The sequence below is a fragment of the Pavona decussata genome, unplaced genomic scaffold (genome assembly GCF_977016875.1).
Source record: "Pavona decussata unplaced genomic scaffold, jaPavDecu1.1 SCAFFOLD_201, whole genome shotgun sequence".
Classification (NCBI taxonomy): domain Eukaryota; kingdom Metazoa; phylum Cnidaria; class Anthozoa; order Scleractinia; family Agariciidae; genus Pavona; species Pavona decussata.
In genome coordinates this window covers 1061673-1088014 of record NW_028145609.1, presented here as the reverse complement: position 1 = coordinate 1088014, position 26342 = coordinate 1061673, and the positions used below count along the sequence as shown (strand labels likewise).

Here is a 26342-nt window from a genome sequence, read left to right as displayed (position 1 = left end):
GGGGGTTAGGAGAATTTGAGACAGATATGCAAACCTGCGTCTCTGGTTTGCATATCTGTCTCAAATTCACCCACCCCTCCTCATGTTTAGATGAAGCTATGTTAACAAGGGAAAAGTCCTATTGCTTTTGTAAAACATAAATCCCAAAAGTAATTCAGCAAATGAAGACAAGGCTGGCAAAGCAGTGTGGCCCTTCTTTCTTTTGCCATGTTTCCTCACGCTCAGGGGGGAAGAGATAGCCAACCCCCCCCCCCCCCCCCAAAAAAAAAAAGTCATCAAAATTACTTTAAGAGTCTAGCAAGAGCTTTGAAGTGTTTCCAAATTGTGCCAGGAAACACAATGATAGTGCCGTCACAACCATGTTTACATACTCGCATCTAAACACCAGTCAAAAATTGAGAACACAAAATTCATACTATCATAAGGATATTATTTTTATAAAGAAGAATATTGTCTTTTTCCCATGAAAATATTTTCTATATTGCAAAATAAGAGAAAGAACTGTCTGGGTTTACATTTTGTGCAGTTTGAACAAACTTTACTCATCATGGCTTATCCATAACAACTAACGTCTGCCATATCTGTCAGTATGTGAGTATGAAATATCCAGCTGTAATTTATTTATGAGAGGGGGAGTTCTAAACCTCTAGAGAATTGTTATCGAACAGCTTAGGAATAACCCTAACAGAAAACCCCTGAACATTACATTAGTGAAGTTATTAGTGTAGTGGTAGACAGAGTAGTGTGATAGACAGAGCACTTTATTTGAGTATGTAATGATGGTGAGAGTTAACCATTGTGGTTGTGTATTCATGAACTGCAACATACTTTTCAGAAAAATAAATATTTGATTATCTCAATGCTGTTGACAATCTTCATTCATTTTCAAATCATCAAATCATTTTAAATCTTCAATTTAAATTATGGTTATTTTTTTACAATGTATATAATTTCTAGCAAGAAGCTAGCCTCCCATGCAGACGTCCTTAGGGGTTAGTCACGCGTTTCCTTCCCCCTAAGGACGTCTGCGTGGGAGGCTAGCAGGAAGCATGTGGGATAATAAAATACCTTTTACTGCTTTAATTAAAAGATATTTCGTGCTCAAGTTCATATAACTGCGTGTTTGTACCTGTTACCTCAGAACATACAGAACATTTTTACAAATAATTTGCTTGGATTTACATAACTTTTTGCATGTAGTCAACAAATATGAATTGCACAACATTGCTGACTTTTTCTATATATTGATATAAAAGATGCAAGTAGCTTTTGTTTCTGTACTTGAAATTAAAATCAGAATCTCACTTCCTTTTTAAAAAAGGCCATTTCTGAGTTACTTGAGCCTCTTTGTCCAAGTGAGGCCGGATACATAATCTTTCTCATTGAAATTAGTTTTAAAGACATGTGAATGAAGACTTCTTTTCATAGGAAAGACTGCACCTAGCCTCGGTTTCATTTATAGAGGCCCAAAGCAATTCAGGAAATGGCCTATAATTATATAATCATTATTGCCCCCCCCCCCCCCCCAAAAAAAAAAAAAAAAAAAAAACCTAGTTTCATAATTTCTGATATATATTTGTCTTCAATGTGAGCAAATGCACATCATAACAAAAGCCATTTGGTCTACATTTGACCAAATTGACCTTGATATGGCTTTATAGATAATATTTGTAATCACCCAGTGTTCACACAATTGTATGAAAGATAAATTTCTCTAAACGTGAACATTATTTTCTTTTTAGAGAAATTTCTCTTACATATAATGGTGTCTTTCTGTAGACAAACTTTCCCCTCCACCCATGAATGCGTCGTTTTAACTTCAGTGTTGTAAGCGCTGCTGAGTAATTGACACTGGACAACTGGCCATTCATATTGAATTTCAGCTGACTGAATATAGTTTCAAGTGCACTCCCATTTAAGCGGAGAGGCCATATGTAGTAGCCTGGGAAGATACTGACGAAGTGTTTGCAGAACTCAGTGAAGCCATAATACATAAGTCTTGTCAAATCCCACGTCTGTAGGAACAATAAAAAGGTTTTGTATTAGCTTCTAATTCTGGGGAAAAAAAGAGAGGGAAACAACTTGACATGGAATTATTTTCATTAAAAATTAATGTCTTTTGAATTATGAAAGTCTTCCACATGTAGCTTGATTACCTAGCAAGCTTATTACTAACAAGTTGTTGATATTTGGATTTTTAATTGTTATTAAACTTGCCTCTACCAATAAAAAACAGCTTCACTGTCATAATGATACGTACTGAATATTGAATAATTTGATAGAAAAAAAGTTACCTGCCATGCAAGAAACCCTTTTTGGTTGGAAGCAGTCAAGTTTGGCTCTGTAAATTGACAAGTGATTTGAATCAAAACAAGCGTGAAATACATACATTGCACACATGTAGCTGCTTGGTTGTATTGATATTTGTCTTGTAACAATCACTTATGTGTATACTACCAATATTTATGGTATTCCTTTTTGAACATTGTCAAATAGAAACTAGAAAGACTATAGAGCTCTTTGAGCGAGTGTACAATAGATTCATAACAGAAATTCTGTCAATGAAGGAATTGTCATAATGGTTATACAATTGCGAATAGATTGAAAACAGGAAATCTGTCAATGAGAGAACTGTCACAAATTATGGACATTTAATTTTTTTTTTCATTTAAACAATGGAAGTCTACCTTGCTCCCAGGCATAGTCAGCCCAGCCAACAAAGAAGTTATAACCATTAGACATGTTTTGCAAAACACTGGAATGCTCATCTGTGATCTTTTCATGACTCAATATACCCCTCTCGAATAACTGGCGGCAAGCATCTAGGTATTCAATGGTCTTTCCAACATTTTCAGCATCTGGTGGATTACTTTCCTTGTATTCAGAGAGTTCAGCAATAACTCCATTTTGCTGCAATTTAAAGAAATTGTAAATTTTTCAAAATAACATTATTACAATACTGTCTTCTTTCTTTTTTATTATTAATTGTAGTTGTCAGTTACTATCATTTGAAACAGCTTAAGCAGGTGCCAATTTAAGATGGTATGTTGTATGCAAAGGGTTAATGACTTCATACATTGATATTCAATTACATTATAAAATAATGAAGTGCATAACTTTGTCTAACATGAATTCCTTTTTATGTACCAATGAAATTCTTGCATCCATGCATAACAAAATTATATGCATGGTTTGCACAAGTTGTGCTCATTGACAAATGTATGACTGCCATTTCTATCTAACTTTCTAATTCAAATATGAACCTGCATGATTTTTGCTGGTTTGACATTGAGCCTTGTCCAACAGTCTCTGTAGACGTGTCTGTAACATAGCTGTGGCACCCGTCGCATTCTACCATTTTTTGCTCTAGCCATCTCTCTCCTCCACAGATCTTTAATGACTTGCCATCCAAACTTCACTCCATATAAATTGAAATCCTTTCTTCGGCTACCATTTGCTTGACGAGAGGAGTGAAGTGCAGCAATCAAGCTTTTCAACTAAACAGAAAAATTTATTTCAAACAGAGGTAAAGATAATGAGATTTATTAACATAAAACAAAATCAGATGATACCGAAGCAAGCAATAATTTGTCTACTGATCAGCTCATCATATAAGAGTTCTGAGTCCTGGTTGGGTTAGCTAGTGGAGGTAAGTGCTATTATTATGCTGTCTCCATATTTACTGCATGCACTTTCCATCACTCAGACCAAGAGTAATAAGCGACACCTTAAACTTTCAACGTGTAAAACTGAATTCATGGAAAACAAAATGCTCAAGGCAAAGCACTGGAAACTTCAAATATAATTTTTTTTAAGTAAAATTTCACATTTTTGAATTAATTGCTTAGCAATATTGAGGTATATGGTGAACATTAGTATGAAATAAATACAGTGCAACGAACTCAACCGAGGCCACCCAACATTAATAAGCCAATCACAGGTCACGTTCACAACAAAGGAGTCTGGCTTTGGTAGTTTGTAAACCAATCAAAAACAAGAATATTTCTTTAAATTTCAAAGTGTCGGTTTTTTCGGTGACCCCGGTTGAGTTCGTTGCACTGTAACATAGAAATAACCTGATGTGATGGGCAAGGAATGAAAAAAAGCTTCTGGTTGGTCCAAGGATTTAGCATCCATGTCTTCACATGATGAGGGTCGTCCACTCGGGGATTTTCATTGATTCCATAGGCCCCACTTTCTTTTGTGGTTAGATATTTGATGGCCTTTAAATTTGCGCTGGCACCATCACAAACCACAGCCATGGTTTTAAAACCACATATATGGAATGAATGTATTGTGGTCATCAGGCAGGAGATGATATATTTGCACTCCATGCCTCTGCCACTGCTGAAATATGGCCCGATTATGTCAAAATCACTGGTCAGATCACGCCATAAATACTGCATGATGTAAGATGCTTTGACTGATTTGGGTGCACGGAGCTCATCATAAACATCTTGGAGTGATGACATGTCATCAGCAGTCATAGCATGTCCCACAAACCTTAAAGGTTCAAAAAAGAGGTTAGTCTGATAAATACATCATGTACTTTCAAACTTCCAGTAACTAACCCTGCTGGGGGCCACCTGACATTGTCGTTATGGCCATGCACACTGATCTACACTCTTGAAAGTTAAACTATGTCCAATAAATTATTATCAATATGTTTTCTAACCAGACATACTGATTAGTCTTTTTTTAATGACTGTTGATCAAGAGCCAACATGTGATATAGTCCCTTAATGCCTTTATGCTCCTCCAGAATTATTCCGTTTTTATATTGAAAGCTAATAAACTGATCAGATTTTACCATGCTACTAGTTTGATGGTTAAAAAACAGTCTTACCCATTGTTTGCACTATTCCAGTGGACTTTCATCACCACTTTCACCTCATCAAAAACAAGTACACCTGTATCCTTAGGCTCAGGAAAACCCTGGTCTTTCCTTTCCACTTTGTATGCAGCATATGTTAATTTTGCATCATGCAGATGTGGAAGGTTTAAACCAGCCGCTTGGGTGTTTGCAGAAGTGAACTGCTTTAATGAAGACACTGATGGCAGGTTCAAAATGTGATAGCTTTTTAGTGCTTCATATGCTGCTGGACTGCGGGTGAACACCGCCAGTGCAATCCTGTATGTTATTGCAGACCATCTATTACCAGTTCTTCCCTTTCCTAATTTAAATGAAGAAAAAAATAGGATCGCTTAGATTGAACAAAAGCTGAAAAAGTGGTTTACGGGTTGCCATTTATGACAGCTATTTCCCGGAGCTATTTCTTCAAATTTTCACTTTGTAAACAATTCATGTCTTTTTTTTCTTCCCGTACGAAACAGCTAGGTCTAAATTTGTCTGCCTTAGGTCTAGCAAAGGTCTTGTAGACATTATCTAGACCTTTCCAAGACTAACTAAATGTCTTTAGAGTCTACCAAATGTCTTGAAAGACTTTTCGACCTCTGTTACGTCTGTTTGTCTAGAAAATGTCTTGAAGTTTGGTCTAGATTAGACCTTGACTAGATCTTTCTGTGTTGCGATAACATTTTCAGCTGCATTCAAGTTCTCAGGTATCGAGTTTCCTCTGATGTACTACTTAAACTATATCTAAATTTGTCTTGACGTTGGCCTAGTCAAGACATATAAATAAGTGTCGGCGATGTGTGCAGGATCTAGGGCCGGGATACATCACCGCTTTTACTTGATATAAAAAAGCTATATTTACTCCCACTCTTAGACGTGCGATCGCGCGAGTAGAGAACTTAATTATATTATAAAGAGTATTGAAGCTGATCACGCGAGAAAATAATTCCACTATCATGAAAGATAAAGGAAATCGGTAAATCTTAAGAATTATTCCGAAGTATTGTTCAGCTGATTATCATGCAGGAGGAGGTATTCCAAGCAGCAGTTCACTCAAAACGCTACAAAAAACATCAGAAAATGGCGTGTGCTGCTTGAACAAGCAAAAACCCCACATTTAATTCACCTTGATCCGCCCGCCACCGACGGATAATTAACATCATTTGTTTGAGACGATGTCATGTACTCTAAAAGAAAAAAGAGCCGCTTCACAGTTGTGTAATTTTATAATAGGAGAGGAAATATCTTGCGACGTCAAAAACCTGCAAACACTAACCTCTGCTTGGACTTTGTTGGGTTCCTCACGTTCACAACCAAAATCAAAATATTTCTTCAAAGGGCGGCCTGAAATGATTACTTTGTCATATGACAGATATTAAACAACGCTCTTCTCAACATTTTAATCCAATTGCTTTTCCTTTGCGCGCGCTAATCACGCAAGCATGTTTTCAAAAACGTTTTGAGTAATGTGATGAGAGGATTTATAGATATTCAGTTTAATTTGCTTTGCTGACAAAAATATAAAAACCAACGTAGAAAATAATAAGTTCGTTAGTTTCAAGTTCGATAAACCGTAAACACAACCTGTAGTTCAATTAGGCGTAAACGGTTCTTATAAGATCATAACTGTAATTGAGCGTTGAAGTGTTATTGTAACCTGCACTAGCCTTTTGTTAAACTGTTATCCACCTGTGTAGCTTCTGAAAGTAATTAATGTTTCAGGATAAGCTTAGATTTCGTCCAATAGACTTTCAGAAATGATTGTTGTATTCTGTAATCTGACTCGTTGACAAATGATGTAATTCGAATGCTTTGCTAGCTCTGCACGTAAATACAAGTGCTTTGTAAGATTTTCTTTGGTTACATCCTTGGTTATATCCTTGCTTATGTTTTGACTGTACGCGAGGTTATAGTTTTGGTATTAAACCCTACGTTGGAGCCAAGTTCTGTGTGGTTTTACTGTCTCAGAGAAATTCGCTTGCCGTAAGAGATCTCGGTCCTTCCCGCAGCCAGCGAGTGTTCCCCCAGGAGAAAGGCCTTTACCGAAGTGTTTTGAAGAGTTTCCCCGTCCGTCGGTGTTTCCGTTTTGTGAAGGCAAAACCTGTTTTCACACTGGTGGAGAATCCGGGTACTTACGGCAGAATTATCGGAGACGACTGGAACAACACAGAACAGGATGTAACCCCTTGGAGCAAGTACGAAAGATTACGCCCAAGTAAGTGAGAGAAATTTTATCAGAGAATTGATGCCGAGTTTCTTCCGGAAGAAGAGAGAGCCTTATCACCTAAGGAGCCGGAGAAACGCGCGTAACACCCCAGCGAAGAAAGTAGACGCCTGTGTTGAGTGCGATTTACCTTTCGACGAAAGTAAGATAGCCCCAGAATTAAGACGTGGACCAGTAGCCCGAAGACAAACTAGTCCTGAAACATCGGACACCGGCGAAGAGAACTCTGACGGTGTTAACAAGACAAACTTAGAACCCGTGGATATCAGTATTGATTCCAATAGTGCCGACAGTTTGAGTGTTTTGGTCCCGCCTTGTCCCAGTAGCCCTACAGATACTGGAGAAGAAAATCATTTGGAAAACGAGAACCCAAAGAGAACAAGAGAAGAGAACTTTACGGAGAACGTTGGTGCAACAGGTGGACAACAGGTACCAGTGAGTACGTCACCTGTTAACAGCAACAACAGAATCACTAACGCTTTTGCAGTAGGGGGTTTACAAATTCCAATTTCAACCCCGCGTGTGGATTATACTTTAATTGGACAACAAGAACCACCAAGTACTTCACCAATTGACGGTAATAACATTGTTGGTGGACAACCGTTATCACCTATTAATCCACCTGCTGACACTCACACAATTTTCTCGCGTAATACCCGTGTACGAGAATCTACGGATAGTGACAGTACCTCTTGCGAAAGTTCTACAGATTCTGACAGCACTGACGATTCGAGTTTGAACATTATGGAAGGAGAGTACATTCGTGCCCTCACTGAGCTTACTCAAAAACTATTGAGTAAAGATGTAAACATTAGCAAATTTCACGGGTATGAAAGCGAAGACATCAACCGCTGGTTTGAAAAACTTGAGTTGATTTTGGAGTCCAAGGGAATTCGCCTGGATGTCCCAGCTGCCAAAACCCAGTTGATTAACAATCTCGCTGGCCCAGCGGAAACATTTATGTTTGAGATACCGGCCGAAGAGCGAGGAGACTATGATAGCCTAAAGCAGGCTTTATTGAAGCGCTATTCCACGAAGGATCGTGCGTGGGTTAAGCGACAACGTTTAGTTGCGCGCCGTCAGGGTCCGAATGAATTGTTGTCAGATTATATCAACGACATGCATGAACTATTCAGCGGATTAAACATGGCCGAAGTGGACAAAGTAACGTACTTTACCGAGGGATTGATGCAATCAGTGAAAGTCAAGGTTCTGGAGCGAATGCCGGAAACGCTTTTACAAGCAGAGGAAGTGGCCCGTACTGTTGATTCAATCTCGCGACGTATGACTTGCAACACGGAGAATAGGCAGATTGAACGATTGATTGAAGCCATTAACCGTAATCAGCAGGTACCCGCCAACACAACAGGTGCCTGTGTTCCGCCCAATGCCTCTCAACAGCAGTCTCTTCAGGCGCAAATGGAGACACTGACAAAGAAATTAACAGAACTTTCACCTGCAACTACAAATTCAAACAAAGTCGCCGCGTATTCAGAACCCCAACGGGACTATCAAGATAAGTTTGACCTTACGGAAATGATGAAACGTATCGAACGTATGGAAAGCCACCTGCTGAATCAAATTACCAGTTTGGATAGACGGGTGGATGCACGCCTTAATGGTTTTGCACAGCGGCGACAAGAGACGCGAGGCGATCGGGAAAGATCAAGAGATGGTCGACCTGTGTGTTTTTCTTGTGGCATGAGTGGCCACTATCAGAACAGTTGTCCACAACGAAGAAACCGTGAAAGACAGCCGGCACCCAGGTACGCGTTACCCGCTCCTGATACAAGTATGCGGTCAACGGGATTTCAAACACGCCCGCGAGCCTTGCCCCCACCACGACAACCAAACCATGTCGCTGCTTTTGACAATAAAAGTGATCCTTCATTGGGACAGTTCATGGATGTCACAGTGCCCCACAGCCAATTTGAAGAGGCGAGTGAACTCGACGGACCTGAATACCCCAGTGATTGGGATTCTTACTACGATTACGAAACCGGACAGGAAGGGTACGACTGCTTGGATGACTTTGACCTAGGGCCTGGTGAAGAAGAAACTATACCACACCCAGCCATCTCCGCGCTGACAGAAGGTTCCAAAGAGACAGAGACCGCTAACCAGTTTTTACTGCCATCTGATCAGTTTACAAAACCTTGGTTAACCCTGCTACCTACCGAGCCACCATCCACAGATTTTACATCAAACCCAGGGTTAAACACATCAGATCAGACCCTCAAGAACAGCCACAGCGACTCTCCTTTCCAAGAGGATACCAGTGACCAGCTAGATCCACCCCTATTTCAATTACCGCCCCTATCAGAAGAGGAATACTCGTCCCACGACGAAAGCGAGTGCGTGGCCATGTTTGATCTACCAGCTCCAGTTCCATATCCATTGTGGCCTACAGACAGGCACACCCAGACTACCGACACTGGAGATTTAAGGCACCATGATAGTGATCCTCAGACCCCACCACCAGTAATGGTTGTGAAACTGCCTCCACAAGATGTCCAGCCGCCTCCCTATCCAGGGGTCGAAGACGTCTGCTCGCCTAATTTATCAGACCCTTGGGAACTGCAGGAAATCGTGATTGAGCAACCCAGTCCCCGACCAGAGAAACCTAGCTTCGCAGAAGTAGTTTCCAGGGTACCTCCATCATTGCAGACAGATAGGACCATACAGTATTTAACAGCCAAAGGCGACAATTCGACACACACGCACACTGCTAAACAGGTGAAGGGAGGAAAAGACAGAACTGGATTCACCTGTGGAGGTGTTATCACAGAAAGCCCAGCCACCGTGAATCATGAGATTGAGACAAACGACTCAATTGACAACCCAGTTACAGTTACGGATGACAGAGGCACGTCCGTCAATGAAGTCCATCATGCAGACAGCAGTACTAAGCCAGCACAGACCCCCCAAACAGTTCCCAAGACAGTACAGGAAAACCGATCAAATTCCCTCAGTCCTGACACCGTACAGTCTAAAAGCACTTTCAATAGGAACATAAGTGCTTGCTCCACCAGGATGAGCAAACCTCAAGATCTTACAGTTGAAGTTCGAATCAGAGGAAAGCCTACACGTCGACAATACGACCAACAACAACGCCCGAGAATCCGAGATAGAAGACCAATTTGCTTCAAATGCAACAGTCCTGGTCATTATCAGTATAACTGTCCTGAGAATGTTTATTACAGTAGCTACCACCAGTTTGATCTACCACAACAACAGCTCCCGGAAGAATATCCAATCGCATCCCAGCCATGGCCAGCTGCTCAGGCATCATCTGACAACATTGCAGCTAATCCGAGAGAGAATCAGTGTTTCAATGGTTCCCGTTTAGCTGGAGGCAGTGAGACCCCAGTAGGCCCGGTACCACGGAAAAGAGTAACTTATGTGGGTGCGTTTAATACCTTTTCTGGAAAGAAGCATTTTTCGAGACACACCAATCGACCAAGGAACCAGACATCCCACGCGAGAACGTTCCACCATCGCGATCAACCTTCCGGTAATCAGTTACCTGAGCCCTACAAGCACGTTTACAAAGAAGACATTAAAGTCACCGTTTCTTCGCCCACTGAAGGAGATCTAAAGAAAATCAACCGTCAAGTGACGATCATCAGTAAAGAAGAGCCTCTATCAGAACAAATACCTCAGATACAAACGTGCAACACTAGCAACAATGTCCAACAACCAGAGAAGAAGAGGCACGTAGCAGAATTTGCGAGAAGTAATGTGTTCCTAAGTGGAAAGTTACAAGGACACCCAGTCGACTTACTCATAGACACTGGAGCATGTGTTTCCGCTATAAATGAAAACCTCGTGAAGAAGATCTATGGTCGTGAGTACACAGCAAAAATGACCGATGGGTTAGTTCCGTCTGTTAACGCAATCAGTGGCGACAGAGTACCTGTGTTAGGACAGATTGGCATACCAGTGGAAGTAAGTGGTGTTGTGTACCATAGTCAGTTCCACGTTATGCAAAACCTTCCTTTTGAGGCAATACTTGGATCAGATTTCTTAGTCGAGAAGGATGCTGTGATAGATTTGAAAAACAAGTGCGTTTCTCTAGTAGATAAGTCCTCGAAGCTCAAGAAAACGTCAGTCCCAAAGAGTGAACGTGTAATGGCCACCTACGTCTCTCGACCTTTCAAGAAGGCCAAACCCGCCAAATTGATGTCTGCTGCAAAGACCGACTTTGACGATCACAAGAAAGCTCAGCGACTAACTAATTTGTCAAGAAACACGACAGAGTGTAGAAGTGTACATGGGTCTCTCACCTCGTCGTTATGGCTGTTGTTCTTGGTTGTACTATATCTATGCGCAACTTCGCAAGCCAAGAGCCTAGAAAGAATGCGGTCAGTAAAGGAGACCAAGAGCTGCGAGTGTTACAGTGGTAACCGAATAGTATTCAACGCATCGGAAAACGTTTCTACGCGTTCTCTTGACCACGATAGCGAGTTGATGACCAGAATATTTGCCCACAACTGGCAAGATCCCTTTACCTCTGCTAAATTCAAGTCCAATTTTTCATGTTTACTTTTTGCACTAGCCTTAAGTGATTTGAGTCCAAGTGTAGGCAACCTAACTGGTGAGCTCAAGAAAGAAAGAACCCGAGCAGTAAGACAATTGTGTGTTAAAGAGATCCCGAAATCATGCGTTGCCAGTCATAAGTCATAAGAGTGCTCAAAGTACTAGAAACGTTTAAGTGAAGATAAGCTTTAGGTGAGAAATGTTAGAGGAAATCAACAATGATTATTTGAAAGATTGGATGCACCAGTGTGCTAACAAGATTTATTGACATTCGTACATTGTCAGAGTAAGTTATGCATGCGCAAGACATTTTTTTAAGGAACCCCCGAGGCCGCTATATTAGGTAGCTCGGTTTATGCCGCGGTTCAGGCACAAAAACAAATACAAAATTTTAAAAAACCACCAAAAAACAAAAACAAAAATTACAAAACCACTTCAAAACAAATCAAACAATTCACGTAACCAACCGTGTTCAAATTTTCATCGCTGTGCTTTTTTTTTCCCAGTTACTTGTTTTCTTTCTATTTTTATTGCTCGACCCAGGAGGGTTTCGAGCTAAGGTGGGAGGAATGTGATGAGAGGATTTATAGATATTCAGTTTAATTTGCTTTGCTGACAAAAATATAAAAACCAACGTAGAAAATAATAAGTTCGTTAGTTTCAAGTTCGATAAACCGTAAACACAACCTGTAGTTCAATTAGGCGTAAACGGTTCTTATAAGATCATAACTGTAATTGAGCGTTGAAGTGTTATTGTAACCTGCACTAGCCTTTTGTTAAACTGTTATCCACCTGTGTAGCTTCTGAAAGTAATTAATGTTTCAGGATAAGCTTAGATTTCGTCCAATAGACTTTCAGAAATGATTGTTGTATTCTGTAATCTGACTCGTTGACAAATGATGTAATTCGAATGCTTTGCTAGCTCTGCACGTAAATACAAGTGCTTTGTAAGATTTTCTTTGGTTACATCCTTGGTTATATCCTTGCTTATGTTTTGACTGTACGCGAGGTTATAGTTTTGGTATTAAACCCTACGTTGGAGCCAAGTTCTGTGTGGTTTTACTGTCTCAGAGAAATTCGCTTGCCGTAAGAGATCTCGGTCCTTCCCGCAGCCAGCGAGTGTTCCCCCAGGAGAAAGGCCTTTACCGAAGTGTTTTGAAGAGTTTCCCCGTCCGTCGGTGTTTCCGTTTTGTGAAGGCAAAACCTGTTTTCACAGTAAAAAGCTCGTCGAGTTTGCGTTATTTTACATGTTTACCCGGTGCCTGGTACTTTAGAAAACTTCATAAGGATGCAAGTTCGAATTTGTCTCGTTAGAAATAAGCAATTTATGGAGTAAAATGTCCGTATCTTGATAAGTTTTCTGCCAAAAAAATATTTGATTACACGCAAAAACAGTCGTGTACGTTTATACATCGCAGCGAATAAGAATTTATATTTTAATCAGCGCAATCTTCAGTTTTACTTTCGTTTTGCCTGAAAAATAGGTCAATCGTGATTTTGAGACGGCCCTTCATTGACAGCTTTGGAAAAAAAAAACCGTATTGGGCTCCGTCGCTTCACAACTCCGTCAATATAATGTAGCCATCCCTGTCTCAAAATTGCAATTCGCGACTCTGCCAAATACGAAATATATTTTCTTCAAACACCAATGCAGTCATTGCCGTTTCAAAATCGCAATTAGTTTATAATATGTTTCAAACTATCTGTTTATATTTACATCCTAAAACGTTTTATAACGTTGCTAGATTTCTATGGCCGGGGCCTTCCTGTCATTGAATTCAACTAAGCAATCAAATACAACAAAATCAGTCGCGAAAAAATACAAAATACCATAACAAGGTATAGGGAAAGGCCCCCAGAGTTCACTCCCAGCCGGGACTTTCCCGCGTTCGGATGCTCAAAAAACTTATGTATATTAATACTAAGTACTCATAAAACTGCGCGAGTGAATTCCTGTGATCAAAAAACGCACTAATCTGTTTCAACTGCATTTGGGAATTCAGCTACAAAGGCAACATCCGGCATGTCATCAAAGTACATAAAAACACATTTGTGCTCTATGTGGTTGATATCCACCACAATAACATCCTCTGCCTGCGGTGGTCCAACAACCTTGATATGCAAACAGGAAGCATTTGTGTCGTGGTCATCAATCAATTTGATGCGAACACAGTCACGCAGTCTTGTTAAGACAGCCAAGTTACGAACGCGGCAATTGCAAGTGGTCTTTGATAGGCAGAAACATATAGGCTCGCACTGGAAGAAAAATTCAATTTGCCCATATTCTCGGACATTTTCATCCTTAATTACGCGAACTGTAAAGCTGTTTCTACTGTAGACTCGCTCATACGCCTTTGAGTGGAAAACGCGACTTCCAGACTTAAGCCGTTTGAATGATTTTACCACAGAAGTTGGGGGTGCAAGTCCCAAGAATTCTGTGAGGGCCTGAAGCTGAAAATCGGTCAGCTTTCGCTCTGAACTTGCTCCCAGGGCAAAACATCCCGCAAATAATTCTACTCCATTTGAAATCCGCCTGGAGGATACCATTCCCCGGTAGAAATCAGTAATTGGACCCTCCTCTGGAAGAAAAGTTCTTCGTAGTTCTGGAAGCCTCTTTGAAATAGACACGGCTGATATTATTTGAAATTGAATGTTTTGAGTTCCGTGAAATGTTTTCAACAGAAAGCCATTCTTGTCCTCAAAGTGAAAACACGAATGTGTCCACAATGGCCCCAATGACCTCACGTTATCAGCTAAATGGACAAGAAGATGGAAGTTTGCTGTTTGAAAACGTAGTCCGTAGTAACCCTCAAAGAGAATGCAAAAGTGAAACAATAAGCGTTCAGCATGTTCTAATTGCGTTTCGCTTATCGAGTCTAGCAACAGGATAAAAATTGCTTCACTAAGAAAAAGAAAATGTTCATAGTATGGTTTTGGAAGAATATTGTAAAGAACAGCAGGGCCATAAAACAATAAAAACGAACGTAATTCAGAGGCTTTAAAGTATTTCCGGTGATTCTCAATCGACCTAGGGACTCTTGATATATTATTTGGTGGCTTAATGGCGGCGAGTCTTGCATCCACCTCAGCAAGACGGGAACTTATTTTATAGTCCGCTGCTTCTCCTGAATCAAACCACAGACCAAGAAGACGTTTACATATGCCAAGTAAAACACAGTGCATGTAATCTATCCCTGTTCCTTCAATAATATCGTGATGTTTGAGCCCACTAAACCACGATGGACCTTTAATGCCATGGACAGGTTTTCCTTGTACAGCTGCTTGACGTGATTCCTCCAACGTTTCCGTGTGAGTACGTTTTGGGCCCTTAGGGTTTTCAAAGTTAAAGGGAAAAGCGTGTGCATGTCCTCCTCTTTTACCCGTCTTCTCAGTTTTCCCCGCCAGTTTACATTTCATGCAGCCATAAAATGCATTGAACTGAACTGTGTTGCACACCAAACACTTGGCAGGTAGGTCACTTGTACCTGCTAGCAAAATTGCTTGTGCCGTGAAATGTTGTCCTTCTGAGGTTTCAACAAGCAAACCTTCATTCTCCAGAATGGACAGAGACGAATGAAAAGGCTGAAGAAATGTCAACATGATTGGTTTAGAACTGCCAAACCAGAGGCCTGCAAAAATCATGTTGTCTTTACTAATACGTTCTTTGTAAGGCAGTTCGTTTATTACAAAATAAAGGGGCCAAAGAGCGAACTTCGATGACTTAAATACTGGGATGCCATCAGTGTTCCACATAAGTGAAATGTTTTTTTCACTAGACAGTATTCCATTGATACCTGCATGCCTTTTGTAGAGCTCACCATCGTAAATGTCCTCAATGTGATGTTCACCTTTTTTAACCCGAACAAATCGATGTTTAAGCAGCTCTAAAAACCCAGGTCTTGCAAAAAAATCCTGAATTTGTGATGCGATTGGTATTTCAATGAAGAAGGCTGTGTTCCCAGAGCATGTTAAGTCACGAGCACAAAAAGAATTCGGGCAAACGGCGAGGTCGTTTTCGATTTGCAGGAAGCAGTGCGAGCAATATCTGTGGAAATGCATGGGTGCTTTAAGGTTGTGAAAATGTTTCTTGAGTTGGAAGATAGATTTCATGCAAAGGTTTGGAGAAAGACAGTGAGCGCTAATTAAAGTCAGCATGTCCGATAAAGCTTGCCCGCTTAACATGTGTCTGAGGGCAAATGTCATAATCAGAAGAGCACTCAAGCCAACAGTAATGGCTGCTCCTGGATATAAGGGTTTGCGATCAAAATTATCCTGATTTTCACTTTCCTTATCAGTACCGCACGTAGGCAACTTGAATGTATCTTCCATCGTTTCCTCTTCTGTGCTTGCCTCTTGTTCCACATGAACGAGCTCTTCGTGAAGAGTGTCTTGTATTTTTGTTAAATATTCCTGTAACCAGGCAGACTCCTCGTCTTTTGTGTTCTCTTCTGATAATAAAGAATCCACGGTGGAATCAAAACCAATTGGGCTCTGCGAAAAAGATGCTTCATTGTTCATTGAATGAATAAAGCTTTTATCAGTGAGCCCTGTAGGTTCAAAGTTTTCCGTTGCAAATTTAACAGCATTATCCCCTTTCATGAGAACAGCACTCTCTTCGAAATCAAAAGATGGAAAAGACAGATCAGTTTCTTGGTGAGAAATGTCATCATACAGGAATTGTGCCCTATTCTCGGAAGCAATAGCCGTATCGGCACGTGAAGGTTGCTCCATACTTTTCTGAATGGAGTCCACACGACTGCTTGATTCGGTATAATTTCCACTCAAGTCTTTCGTTATTTCAGCTTTTGTTCTTCGTCTTCTCTTCTCTTTTGGCTGCTCTCCAGACATGGTCCTGATTTGTGCTCAACTGCTCCAAACAAGCAACCGGCTGATGAGATCTTAAGGAACTTTTTGTGCTTTTTTTTCCTATTTGATGCAATTCAATCGATCAGGACAAAGCGACTTTTGTGTTGTGTTACAGTGATTTCAAATCACCAAAGAATTGAAATACGTATGTGTAAGTGATACCAGTTACTCAAAATCCCCCAATCAGTATGCAGTAACCGATAGCTAGCCTACAAACGGCAAGGCGGGATTTTCGGTTACTTCGCCGTTGCATTTGAAGGTGTGCTAACATAGCTACTTCGTGAGAGATTATTTTGCCAAATATCGTCAGCTTCTAACATCTAATTCTACCTAAAAATGAGTGCCAGTCTATCTGCCAGTGTTCTGTGGATCGAAGAGGATCAGTATTCAGTTGTGCCAGCAACGGACATCATGGGTACAGATATCAAAGAAGGAGAAGTGGCAACGGTAGCTTGGCGCACCGTAAAGAGTAAGAAAATACATACTTCGTGGTTCCAGGCCAAGATTCTTAAGTACTCTGGTAAGTTTTGTAATATATCTTAGTATCATTCACATGTAGTCAGACTCGGAAAACCGAATACCTTGATGTCTATGGGAAAATGTAATTGAAAATGTAGTTAGGCGGGAAAATTACCTGAGTTTCAAACTTTATTAAAAAGCTTCTTCTTATGGTCCTTACAGCTGATATTCTGATATTTGGAACATACATTATATAAAACACTAATATTTTAACCGCTTGCTACATTTTTATTTGAAATACAAACCGAAATGTATGATATTATTAATCTTGTATATATTTATAAAGCGCGACCTCAGTGAAGCCATGCTGGCATAATTTATGCAACTCTTTCGTGACTGGATATCTGAAAATACCATGTGTCACTCTGATCGATATGTCGCGTGCGCGTGGGTTCCGTAAGGCGTCAGGACAAACTTCAAAATCACGCATATCAAAAAAAGCCGCTCATAATTTAAAGAATAGCTATATATAAAGCCAACTCTCTCGAAGCCGACAACTGGGAGGGACAGAATTCATGTGAATTTTCAGGACCAAAATGGTAGATTAGCTTCCACGCTTTTCACGTAATATAAAAATAGCCTGGATAAAGCACCGATTCATGTGTTTGCCTCAATCTGTCAGATGTGTATGTCGGAAACTGGTCATGATTTGTTATTTTGAGTGACGTGATATCAATTACCACCAGTGAGTCCGGTGAGCAATAATTTGTGACACGACACTTTGCATTGGCGTAATTATTCTCATTTAATTATTTTATTTAGAAAACGAAGAAGAACTCCACCTGCTCTGTGACAAATACGCAGAAAATAAGGAAAACGAGGCCATAGATAAGCCAAGACAGCGAAAAAAGACTCCCAAAGGGCAGGAGCTCCAAGATGAAAATGGAACTGACTCAAATGAAGAATCGGTGTCAAATCGAGGCAAAAAAAACAAGCGGAAGGAAAGCAAGAAGGACGACCAGTCGGCTCCTGCCACCAAAAAGCCAAAAAAGAGTACGGCCCAGGTGGAAAATGATGAATCGACGCCAAATCCGGTCCGAAATAGCAAGCGGAAGGAAAGCAAGGACAACCAGTCGACTCCTGCCGCCAAAAAAACAGAAAAAAGTACGGCCCTAGCGGAAAAAAAAAAGATTCAATCAGCGAATGTGGAGGCCGCTCAACTGAGGGCAAAAACATTTTTTAATGCTGTAAGTGCAAAACCTGCGGTTGTCGTTGATCTTTCCACCGACACCGACGAGCCACCGGTCGTTAATATCCCGGTACCAAAAAGCAGCAACGACAAACCAATTCCACCGCCACAAGCTGGAATAAACTCATTACTAAATTCACCACAGAGCAAACCAAATTCACACATTAACATTACGCCTCAAACATCACCAACCCACACTAGTCCACCTAAGGCAAGCTCAACACCGATTGCCAACACCCGTCCACAAACCCACGTGCACTCCCACACGACCATATCACCAATACGTGAGACCACTCCTATTTCATCATACATGGGCCTTCTATCTGACCAGGTGGACCCACCCCGTGACAGTTTAGCAAACGTATTAGGGGGAGCGATTCGGAAATCGTATGATGTGGATGAACCTCAAAGACTGAATGGAAACTTTGCAGCAAAGCCCCTACCCGAATCTGCAGCGTGTTCAAACTGTGCCATTTACAAGTTAAGGAATGAGGAACTCCAGGCCCAGTTGGAGGAGCTCAAACAAAAGTGTTCAGGTAATCTCTTTAGTTCATCGCCTCCATCAAGAATAATTTGCTCTTGCAAATCAGACAAATCAATCTTGGAAGGCTCACTTTACTGACAATTGTTATCTCGGGCATCACAACGGTGTTTAACATAGCGATTTGTTTTGAAGTGGGTATTTCTGTTTATGTCCATTTTGATTAAAAACTAAACCTAACAAAAACAAACTAAAAGTTAACTTTAACTTGATGACATGTCTGAACGACCTGAATTGTTTATTGGTTCAAAATAAACCTTTGCGTGGCACCACATAAAATATTCTGGCCGGTATATTTCTCATCTAACATTGTTATTGTTTGCAGTTTTTCTTTCTGCGCCGATGCAAGTTGTGGGTTACCTTAAAAAACTCACAGAGTGCCTCTCCACTTCAAACGAGGTATGCACTACTTCATGATAATTATCTCGCTACTAAAGATTATTTTTGCCACAACTTAATTTCGCTATTTTGACAAGGTGATATTTCACGACACTAAATTTTCGCGAATTTGTGGAACTTTTTTAACTTAACTCCTTCAATACAACCAGTTTTTGTTTTTGCGACATCAAACTTTTAATAATTAATTTTTATTACTATAATAAGGTAGTTGGTCTCTACAATTTCTTCGCATATATTCACATGTCAGCTTTATTAGATGGGAGACCAGGTTACACATACAATTCCCAGATGCATGACTTTCTCAGTTAACTATAGATCTTCGTTGCTGTTATTGGGATTGAAATTTGGTTCCAAAGTGAACAAAATTACTGAAGCATTCCCATAGTAATAGTATCAGCCATTTATATTGTAACATCTGAATATGTTATTATTGTTTAATAAACTAGGAAGACGAATTGACATTGAGCCCAATGGGCGAAGTCGCAAATGACACATCATATTTGAAGAAGACATCAAAGTCAGTTAATATGGTATGTTACAGAGATCTTTATAGTTAAGTTAGTTGGGCTGCTGACGCCATACCAACATCCAATCTGATACTGGCTACTGGTCAGTCTGTTGCTCTTTCCACTTTACAATGCAGATATCACCCAGAATCCTGTATAACTTTTATATAATTATTTATGTATGTATGTTTACTGTTATTAAATGTATCTATTTAGCAGCTCCAAAAGTCCCATTCAGACGGAGGAGTAGGGAGACAAGAACTCTGCCCCAATAGTGGCGTCTTCATCCAAATAACTAAGCACAAGGCCATTCACCACAAGGCTGGTTACGATCTGCGGATCATTTTTCATGAACTCGTGGATCACTTCTTTACAGAAGAGGAGCTGGCAACATCTGTTGCTTTTGGAACCAGACTGGTTCCAGAAAACAAGAAAATTCTTAACCCTGCCATCGTTTCTGCTATTCAAGGTGAGACTAATGATGTGGATTGATTTTCCCCTCGCGTGACGATTTTTATGCACTTACAGATATGACCTTTCTTGGCATTATGCGAATATTAAGGGTGGCTTGTGTCTATGAAAAAAGTTCGGCGCTGTTACACCAGGCAACGTTTCGTGCAACCTGTCTCGCAACTTTGTTGCTCCGTTGCGAGACGAGTTGCACGAGACGTTGCCTGGTGTAAACACCCCCAGGCAACGCATAAAAATATTCCTGTAGCGTTGCCGCAATCGTTGCGAGAAGTAGAACCGGATTCTACTTTTTGCGACAATTGCAGCAACAAAGTAGTTGCGAGACATGTCCGTTGCAGGGTATGTTACACAGGGCAATTTTTCGTGCAACTTGTGTCACAACAAAATTGCGAGACAAGTTGCATGAAACGTTGTCTGGTGTAACAGCGCCTTTACAGTCATGTTTGTGCGTCGCCATGTAAAAATTAACGACTATAGAAAGTCCAGCCATCATAGATTTGTTAAGTTTTTTTTCCTAATATTCACATTATTTCTTTTCCAGGTTATCTACTAGCCTGTGCTTCAAGTCTAAGCATTCGTCCATTGGAACCAGGAAAGCTACATAAAATGTTTACCAATAAGTGTACCACTGCAAATGCTAAGAAAAGAAAGCAACTTATTGCTATTCAATAAATGGAAACATGACGACAAGATAGGCTTTATCACGGTTTTCGACGCCATTTTGACGAGTTTGAAATAACAGTGTTTGTATGGAAATCCGATGTCAAATAATTTTCATAAAACATCGCTTCTGAAAAATTCATGAATTGGAAACTTTTTGCATTAGGAAAATGGTTTTAAGAAAAAAATTGGAGGGATGTAGCAGTGTCAGAAAGCGTCCAGTTGTGTTTTGAACTTTCCATACATTTCCCTGTATTTTTTTCCCGCGAACTATTTTTAGTAGCAGTTCACGGCTGGTTCGCTATACAGACAAATGTATGGAAAATTCAAAACACGACTGGACGCTTTCTGGCACAGCTACGTCCCTCCATTTTTTTTTCTTAAAATCCTTTTCCTAGTGCCAAAAGTTTCCAATTCATGAATTTTTCAGAAGCGATGTTTTATCAAAATTATTCAACATCGGATTTCCATACAAACACTGTTATTTCAAGCCTGTTTGCCCACTCGTCAAAATGGCGTCGAAAACCGTGATAAGGTCTATTGCTCTTTTCTTAGCACTAAAGTGGTGCAAGTAGACTAAAAGCTACTAAATGCCCGGCAGTCAGAAATGAAAAGTTCGACTGAAAGTCTCAGAAACGGCGACGTTTTCTGGAGTCAGTATGGTTCGAAAAGGAACAAATGTTTGTTTTCTAGTCGACGAAATATCCGAGCTTGAGCACACCAAATTCTGTGAAAATTTCTGACCGACGGGCATTTTCAGTCTTACTACCATAATGACACGAAATTTTCGCGAAAAAAAGGGTCACTATCCAAAAAAATTAAAAAACTACAGTTTCGTTCATTTAATAGTTGCTGTTGCACGCCGCACAACGGTGTTGCCTATCATAAAAACATGATTTTGTAACTGCATTTAAAGCAGTTCAAATGGTAGGTCCTGTTGATTTTATCGTTTAATTAACTATAAAACAAGTCAAAGATCATTTTGGGTCGATGAGACACAAGTAGGCTTATCAGTTTGTTCTCTAGGCCGTCATTCGATCTCGCCGAAGAATGTCAAAGAAGCGTAATTAAATTGTCGCTATATTGTAAGCTTATGTACACGCAAGGTATCATAACGCGGCAAGCTCATGTTGATGCTTTTTTATTTCACGGGAAAATCGCTTGTGGAAGGAGCGTCATTTTGGAGAGCTCTGCTTCCAGGGTTGCAAACCCGGTTTAACCCGCATATATTTGCCAAGAAAAAGTTGGATCAGCAAGCCGCAGCACGTAAGTGAATTATGCAATTATATTATAACAAAGTTTACAGTATTTACAAGTTTTCGTAGACTTGCACGAGTGCTGCACGACTCTTCGGTAAGATGTCTGAAATCTTAGAAAGAAGCGATACTTGTACAGTAATTTAATAGCTCTTTAGTTGATCCTCTAATGAAGAAGCATGATATTTGTATACCTATTTATTAAAGCTTGTTGGTAATAGAAGCGATATTTGTACGAAAGCTCTTTAATTACTAAATTAGTCCTCTTAATTGTGAAGAAACAATATTAATTCTATTTTGCAAATATAACTGTTACTGAATGTGCAGTTCATATTATTTCGAATAAAAAGGTTTAATCTTAAGTATTATTTGTTGTTTTTTTCCTGTCAACCAATTAAAGGCTGCAACACCAGCTAGTACTATTTTTACAGCTTCGCAGAAGCGACCCGAGCCGGCCGCGTTCGAAGCTGCTGGGATCACGTACCATAAAACAAGCCGGAAATTATTGTCAGTCATCACGTTCCTTTGACCACGTGTTGATTGAAACGTCTTGTGGTTGCCTTTCTTTCTAGACAATTTTAGACATTCCAAGACCTTTCTTCTGGGAAAACCTCTTTCGAAACAATTGTCTTGAGAATGTCTAGTTTCGAGCTAAGAATGTCTAGCTGTCAAAATGTCTAGAAATGTCTCGCATTTTAGCTCAGAATATAGATCTTTCCAAGACTTTTCTTTGAAAAAAGCCGCCAGACCTAAACTAGACTTTTCAAAGACTTTATTCTAGATCTAGTCAAGACATTTTTTAGATCTATGCGTTTCGTGCGGGTTTTGTTATTGCGTGACCAAAGCATACAGGCCTAAATTTAACTGTTATCAAAGTGTTACTTGCAGTGGCTCCTTTTAAACAAGCGGTCAGAAATATGACGATAAGAAATTATCTTAAACTCTGAGCAGAGCAAGGTTGACTGAAATTCTAGGAGGCAAAATTTATTTTACATAACAATATTTTGTAACGCAAGCGAATGTACATGTAACAATTCTGATTAAGTAAATATATAAGAACTGATAAAAGAGAAAATGATAAAACAGTTTGTTCCCAAAAGCAAAATACCGAGATTTTCAGAGAGGTTAATTTTAAAAATTTCACACTTACAGGAAAATCAAAGTTTTGACGCCTACCGTTTCGACACTGGTCTTTCCAAAAGGCCTTTCTGTCGTCCACATCCTGCTTCCACATTTCTTTCATCAGTCCGCCCTTTCCTTTCGTTTTCTTTTCCGCTTCCTCGAAAATATCGTCCAAACATTCGTGATACTGTGAACTTATTTTGGACGTAATTTGCCTCATCTCACTAGACAACTCAGGAGAGAGAGAAACGTCAAGTTTTTTCCTCAGTCTTTCGACTTCCTTCGTTAGTCGTCGCGCATCCGCCGTTAGATTACGCACTCTTTTCTTTGCACTTTTCGGACTTAGGAACTTCCAATTACACGTTGAAGACTTCTGCACACGATTTCTTCCGTTACTTCGACGTTTCTTCGCGATATTACTCAGTTTCCAGTAAAGTTTCTTGCATTCTGTACATACATCAAAGAGTGCAGAGCCAGGTACTTGCTTTTTGTTGCCAGGTAGATGTAGCAGTAAACATTTATGGCTGTCGACTCTTTGGAAAGGGAATCCCCATGTCCGTTTCAAATCCGAGTTGACCTCTGATGGCGATTTCAGGCCAGGACAAATTTTGTAGCTGTTCATAATGTCAAGGAGAGAGGTCAAATCACCTTCATCCTTAAGTGCGCCTTTAAATGCTTCACGAAAGAGTACTTTAATGGCGTAGTTCCCGTCCGAGGAAACATGTAAACACACTGGAGCACAACCATTCGCTAACAAGTTTGGATCGTACCCAGACAAGTCAGCTTTTGACACCATACATACTTCACCGTGGCCAGCCTTCCACAATGTGAATTGAAATCCTGGAGCTTTGGCAGAAACAACTTTTTTAGCTCGCTGAATCCAATTATCGCCGACATCGGAATGGATCGGCGTAGTGGATGTTGTGTAGCTTGACTTTATTGGCGTTTCTTTCCCCGTTATGTTCGAAGTGTCCGACTGAAGGCCATTTACAGGGTTATTACTCGTCTTTTGGTAATTTTCTGCACACAGCTGGACTGGTCGCGGAGCGATAAAACAATATCCTCGCTGCCGGAGTGACAAATTTTCTTGAGCATTTGCGCTCGCATCGTTACGTGAACTTCCTAACTTCGCGAAGTTGCATTTGGGGCTTTCGGTCGCAGTCACTCTAGGGCGTTTAGATTGAATAAGGGTCCCACTTTGGTCAAACTTGACCTCAACAAACTGCAATTTTCTTTTGCAGCGCACCGATGACATTGTTTACAAGGCGATGTAGCTTTTCCCTGAGCACTCGCGCGAGGCTCACGCAATGGTCGCGTGTATCCATATTAGGAAGTAAATTCTGATTGGCTAATCTCGCGCGCTAATGAAACCCAGCTTTGCGACAGACCTAATCGCTTCGGGGTTATATGCTTCTCATAGCAATCAGTACAGAAATAAACTAAACAACTATCTTTAAAAAAATTTGCACAGACAAGGGAATAAATATAATAATACTCACAAATCTAAATCTTTGCCCTTATATCCTATTCTTTTAAGTATTTGTGTTTGTTCTCTGTAAAGACTGCCACAAATAAATGTTAAAATAGAAATATATGCGAGAAAAAACTTGTCAGTAGTTTTCACAGTGTATTGCAAGACGTTTGTTAGACTAACTATATTTTTACCTGAGAATCAAATTTTCTTAAATGTAGCAAAACCGGAAGAGATAAGAAAATAAACCTCCGAGGGAAATAACAAACATGGACCAAAAAATGAGCACCAGAGACTGCTCTGGCGTTTAAGCAGTAGCTTTTACAAAAGTTAAACAAGTTGCAGTGTCAACACTTCAAGAAAAACAATATCTTGCAAAACAGCAAATTAAAGTTCTGCCAACAAAATCACATAAAATAACATACTCGCCTCTTTGGAGATCGATAACAAGTCCTTTTATTCCATTGCTGATTTTTCGTTCGTTTTACAACGTTGAGTGAGCGAAAAGTTTCACTTCAAGAGGAAAAATGCAACGTTTCGTCGAGTCGATCGGATCAGAGTGAAATGAGTTCTCTTCGGCCGCTGTTTATGTTATCCCGCCTCTAAAAGAGTCCATATGTTTCCCCCGCCGCTAGTTGCCCTGCTCTTTTTCCCGCTGTTGAAAAGCAAAATTGGAGGAGATTAGAACATATAACTCTGAGGAAAAAAAATTTAAAAAAGCCTGAAAAAATGAGCGAAAAAGACTGCTCTGAAATTAGCAGTATTAAGCTAAACTGCGTGTCAGACAGTGCAAGAAATCAATATCTTGCAAACCAGCAAAGATTTGTCAACAAAATCACATGGATATACTCGCCTCTTCTGAGAATAACCAGTCCTTTTATTTCACTGCTGATTTTTTCGTTCGTTTTACAACGCTAAGTGAGCGAAACATTCCACTTTAAGAGGAAAAATCCAACGTTTTGTCAAGCCAGATCGGAGTAAAATGAGTTCACTTCAAGTTTCGGTTGCTGTTTATGCCAACTCTCCCACCGGCCGCGAGTCGTATTTATACTCTTTCTCCCGCTGTTGGAAGGCAAAATTTGGAGTAGATTAGAAAATAAAACTCCAAGGGTAATAATGAACTTGGACCGAAAAAAGTGAGCTCAAAAGAATACTGTAAAGTAAGCAGTATTTAGCAGTAAACGGCGTGTCAACACTGCAAAACAACAAGTTCTTGCAAGACAGCAAACAAGCAAAGTTTTGTCAACAAAATAACATGAATATACTCGCCTCTTCTGAGAATAATCAGTCCTTTTATTCTAATTCCTGATTTTCCATTCGTTTTACAACATCAAGTGAGCGAAACGTTTCACTTCAAGAGGAAAAATTCAACGATTCGTCGCGCTGGGTCGGAGTAAGATGGTTTCACTTCAAAGTTCTGATGATGTGTAAGTCGATTTGTTTCTCCCGCCGCTAATCGTCTTGCTGTTTCTCCCGCTGTCGGCTACATAACTTGACTTTGTATTTTGTTGTCTTCAAAATGTCTTTGTGCATTTCTTAAAAGCAACTTCCCGCCATAGTTAGAAGAGGGAGACGCTAAACAAACAATGGTCGCGGCACGATTGCAGCACAGCTTCACACAATCTGAGTTTTCCTGTGGTACTAACTAATTGTGGTTGTTTCGCCCGAACGTCGACTCGCCCGAAAGCGTTTCGCCAGAACTTGCGTCGATTCGTACGACGAAA

At 40.2% G+C, this 26342-nt stretch overlaps 4 protein-coding genes across 6 annotated transcripts in view; 2 read left to right on the top strand and 2 right to left on the bottom strand.

The window, feature by feature from the left end:
* Positions 1-26342, bottom strand: part of LOC146461204 (Fc receptor-like protein 5) — a 288679-nt gene that overhangs the window by 161112 nt on the left and 101225 nt on the right. The gene's annotated exons all lie outside the window — the stretch shown is intronic.
* On the bottom strand, positions 1580-26342 carry LOC146461210 (uncharacterized). Its single transcript, XM_085087030.1, has 9 exons — positions 25888-26342; positions 25472-25680; positions 23202-25273; positions 4847-5174; positions 4077-4503; positions 3264-3497; positions 2688-2910; positions 2295-2341; positions 1580-2015 (listed from the first exon to the last, which is right to left on the bottom strand). Exons 3-9 carry the CDS (start codon positions 24400-24402, stop codon positions 1728-1730), a joined length of 2748 nt encoding a protein of 915 aa, XP_084943156.1. The 5' UTR covers positions 24403-25273; positions 25472-25680; positions 25888-26342; the 3' UTR covers positions 1580-1727.
* On the top strand, positions 6460-11765 carry LOC146461212 (uncharacterized). The gene is made up of 2 exons (XM_085087169.1): positions 6460-6714; positions 6762-11765. The coding sequence occupies exon 2, from the start codon at positions 7101-7103 to the stop codon at positions 11763-11765; it is 4665 nt and encodes a 1554-aa protein (XP_084943295.1). The 5' UTR covers positions 6460-6714; positions 6762-7100.
* LOC146461211 (uncharacterized) lies at positions 16717-22800 on the top strand. Its single transcript, XM_085087047.1, has 6 exons — positions 16717-17004; positions 17766-18728; positions 19059-19132; positions 19579-19662; positions 19855-20107; positions 20651-22800. Exons 1-6 carry the CDS (start codon positions 16821-16823, stop codon positions 20779-20781), a joined length of 1689 nt encoding a protein of 562 aa, XP_084943173.1. The 5' UTR covers positions 16717-16820; the 3' UTR covers positions 20782-22800.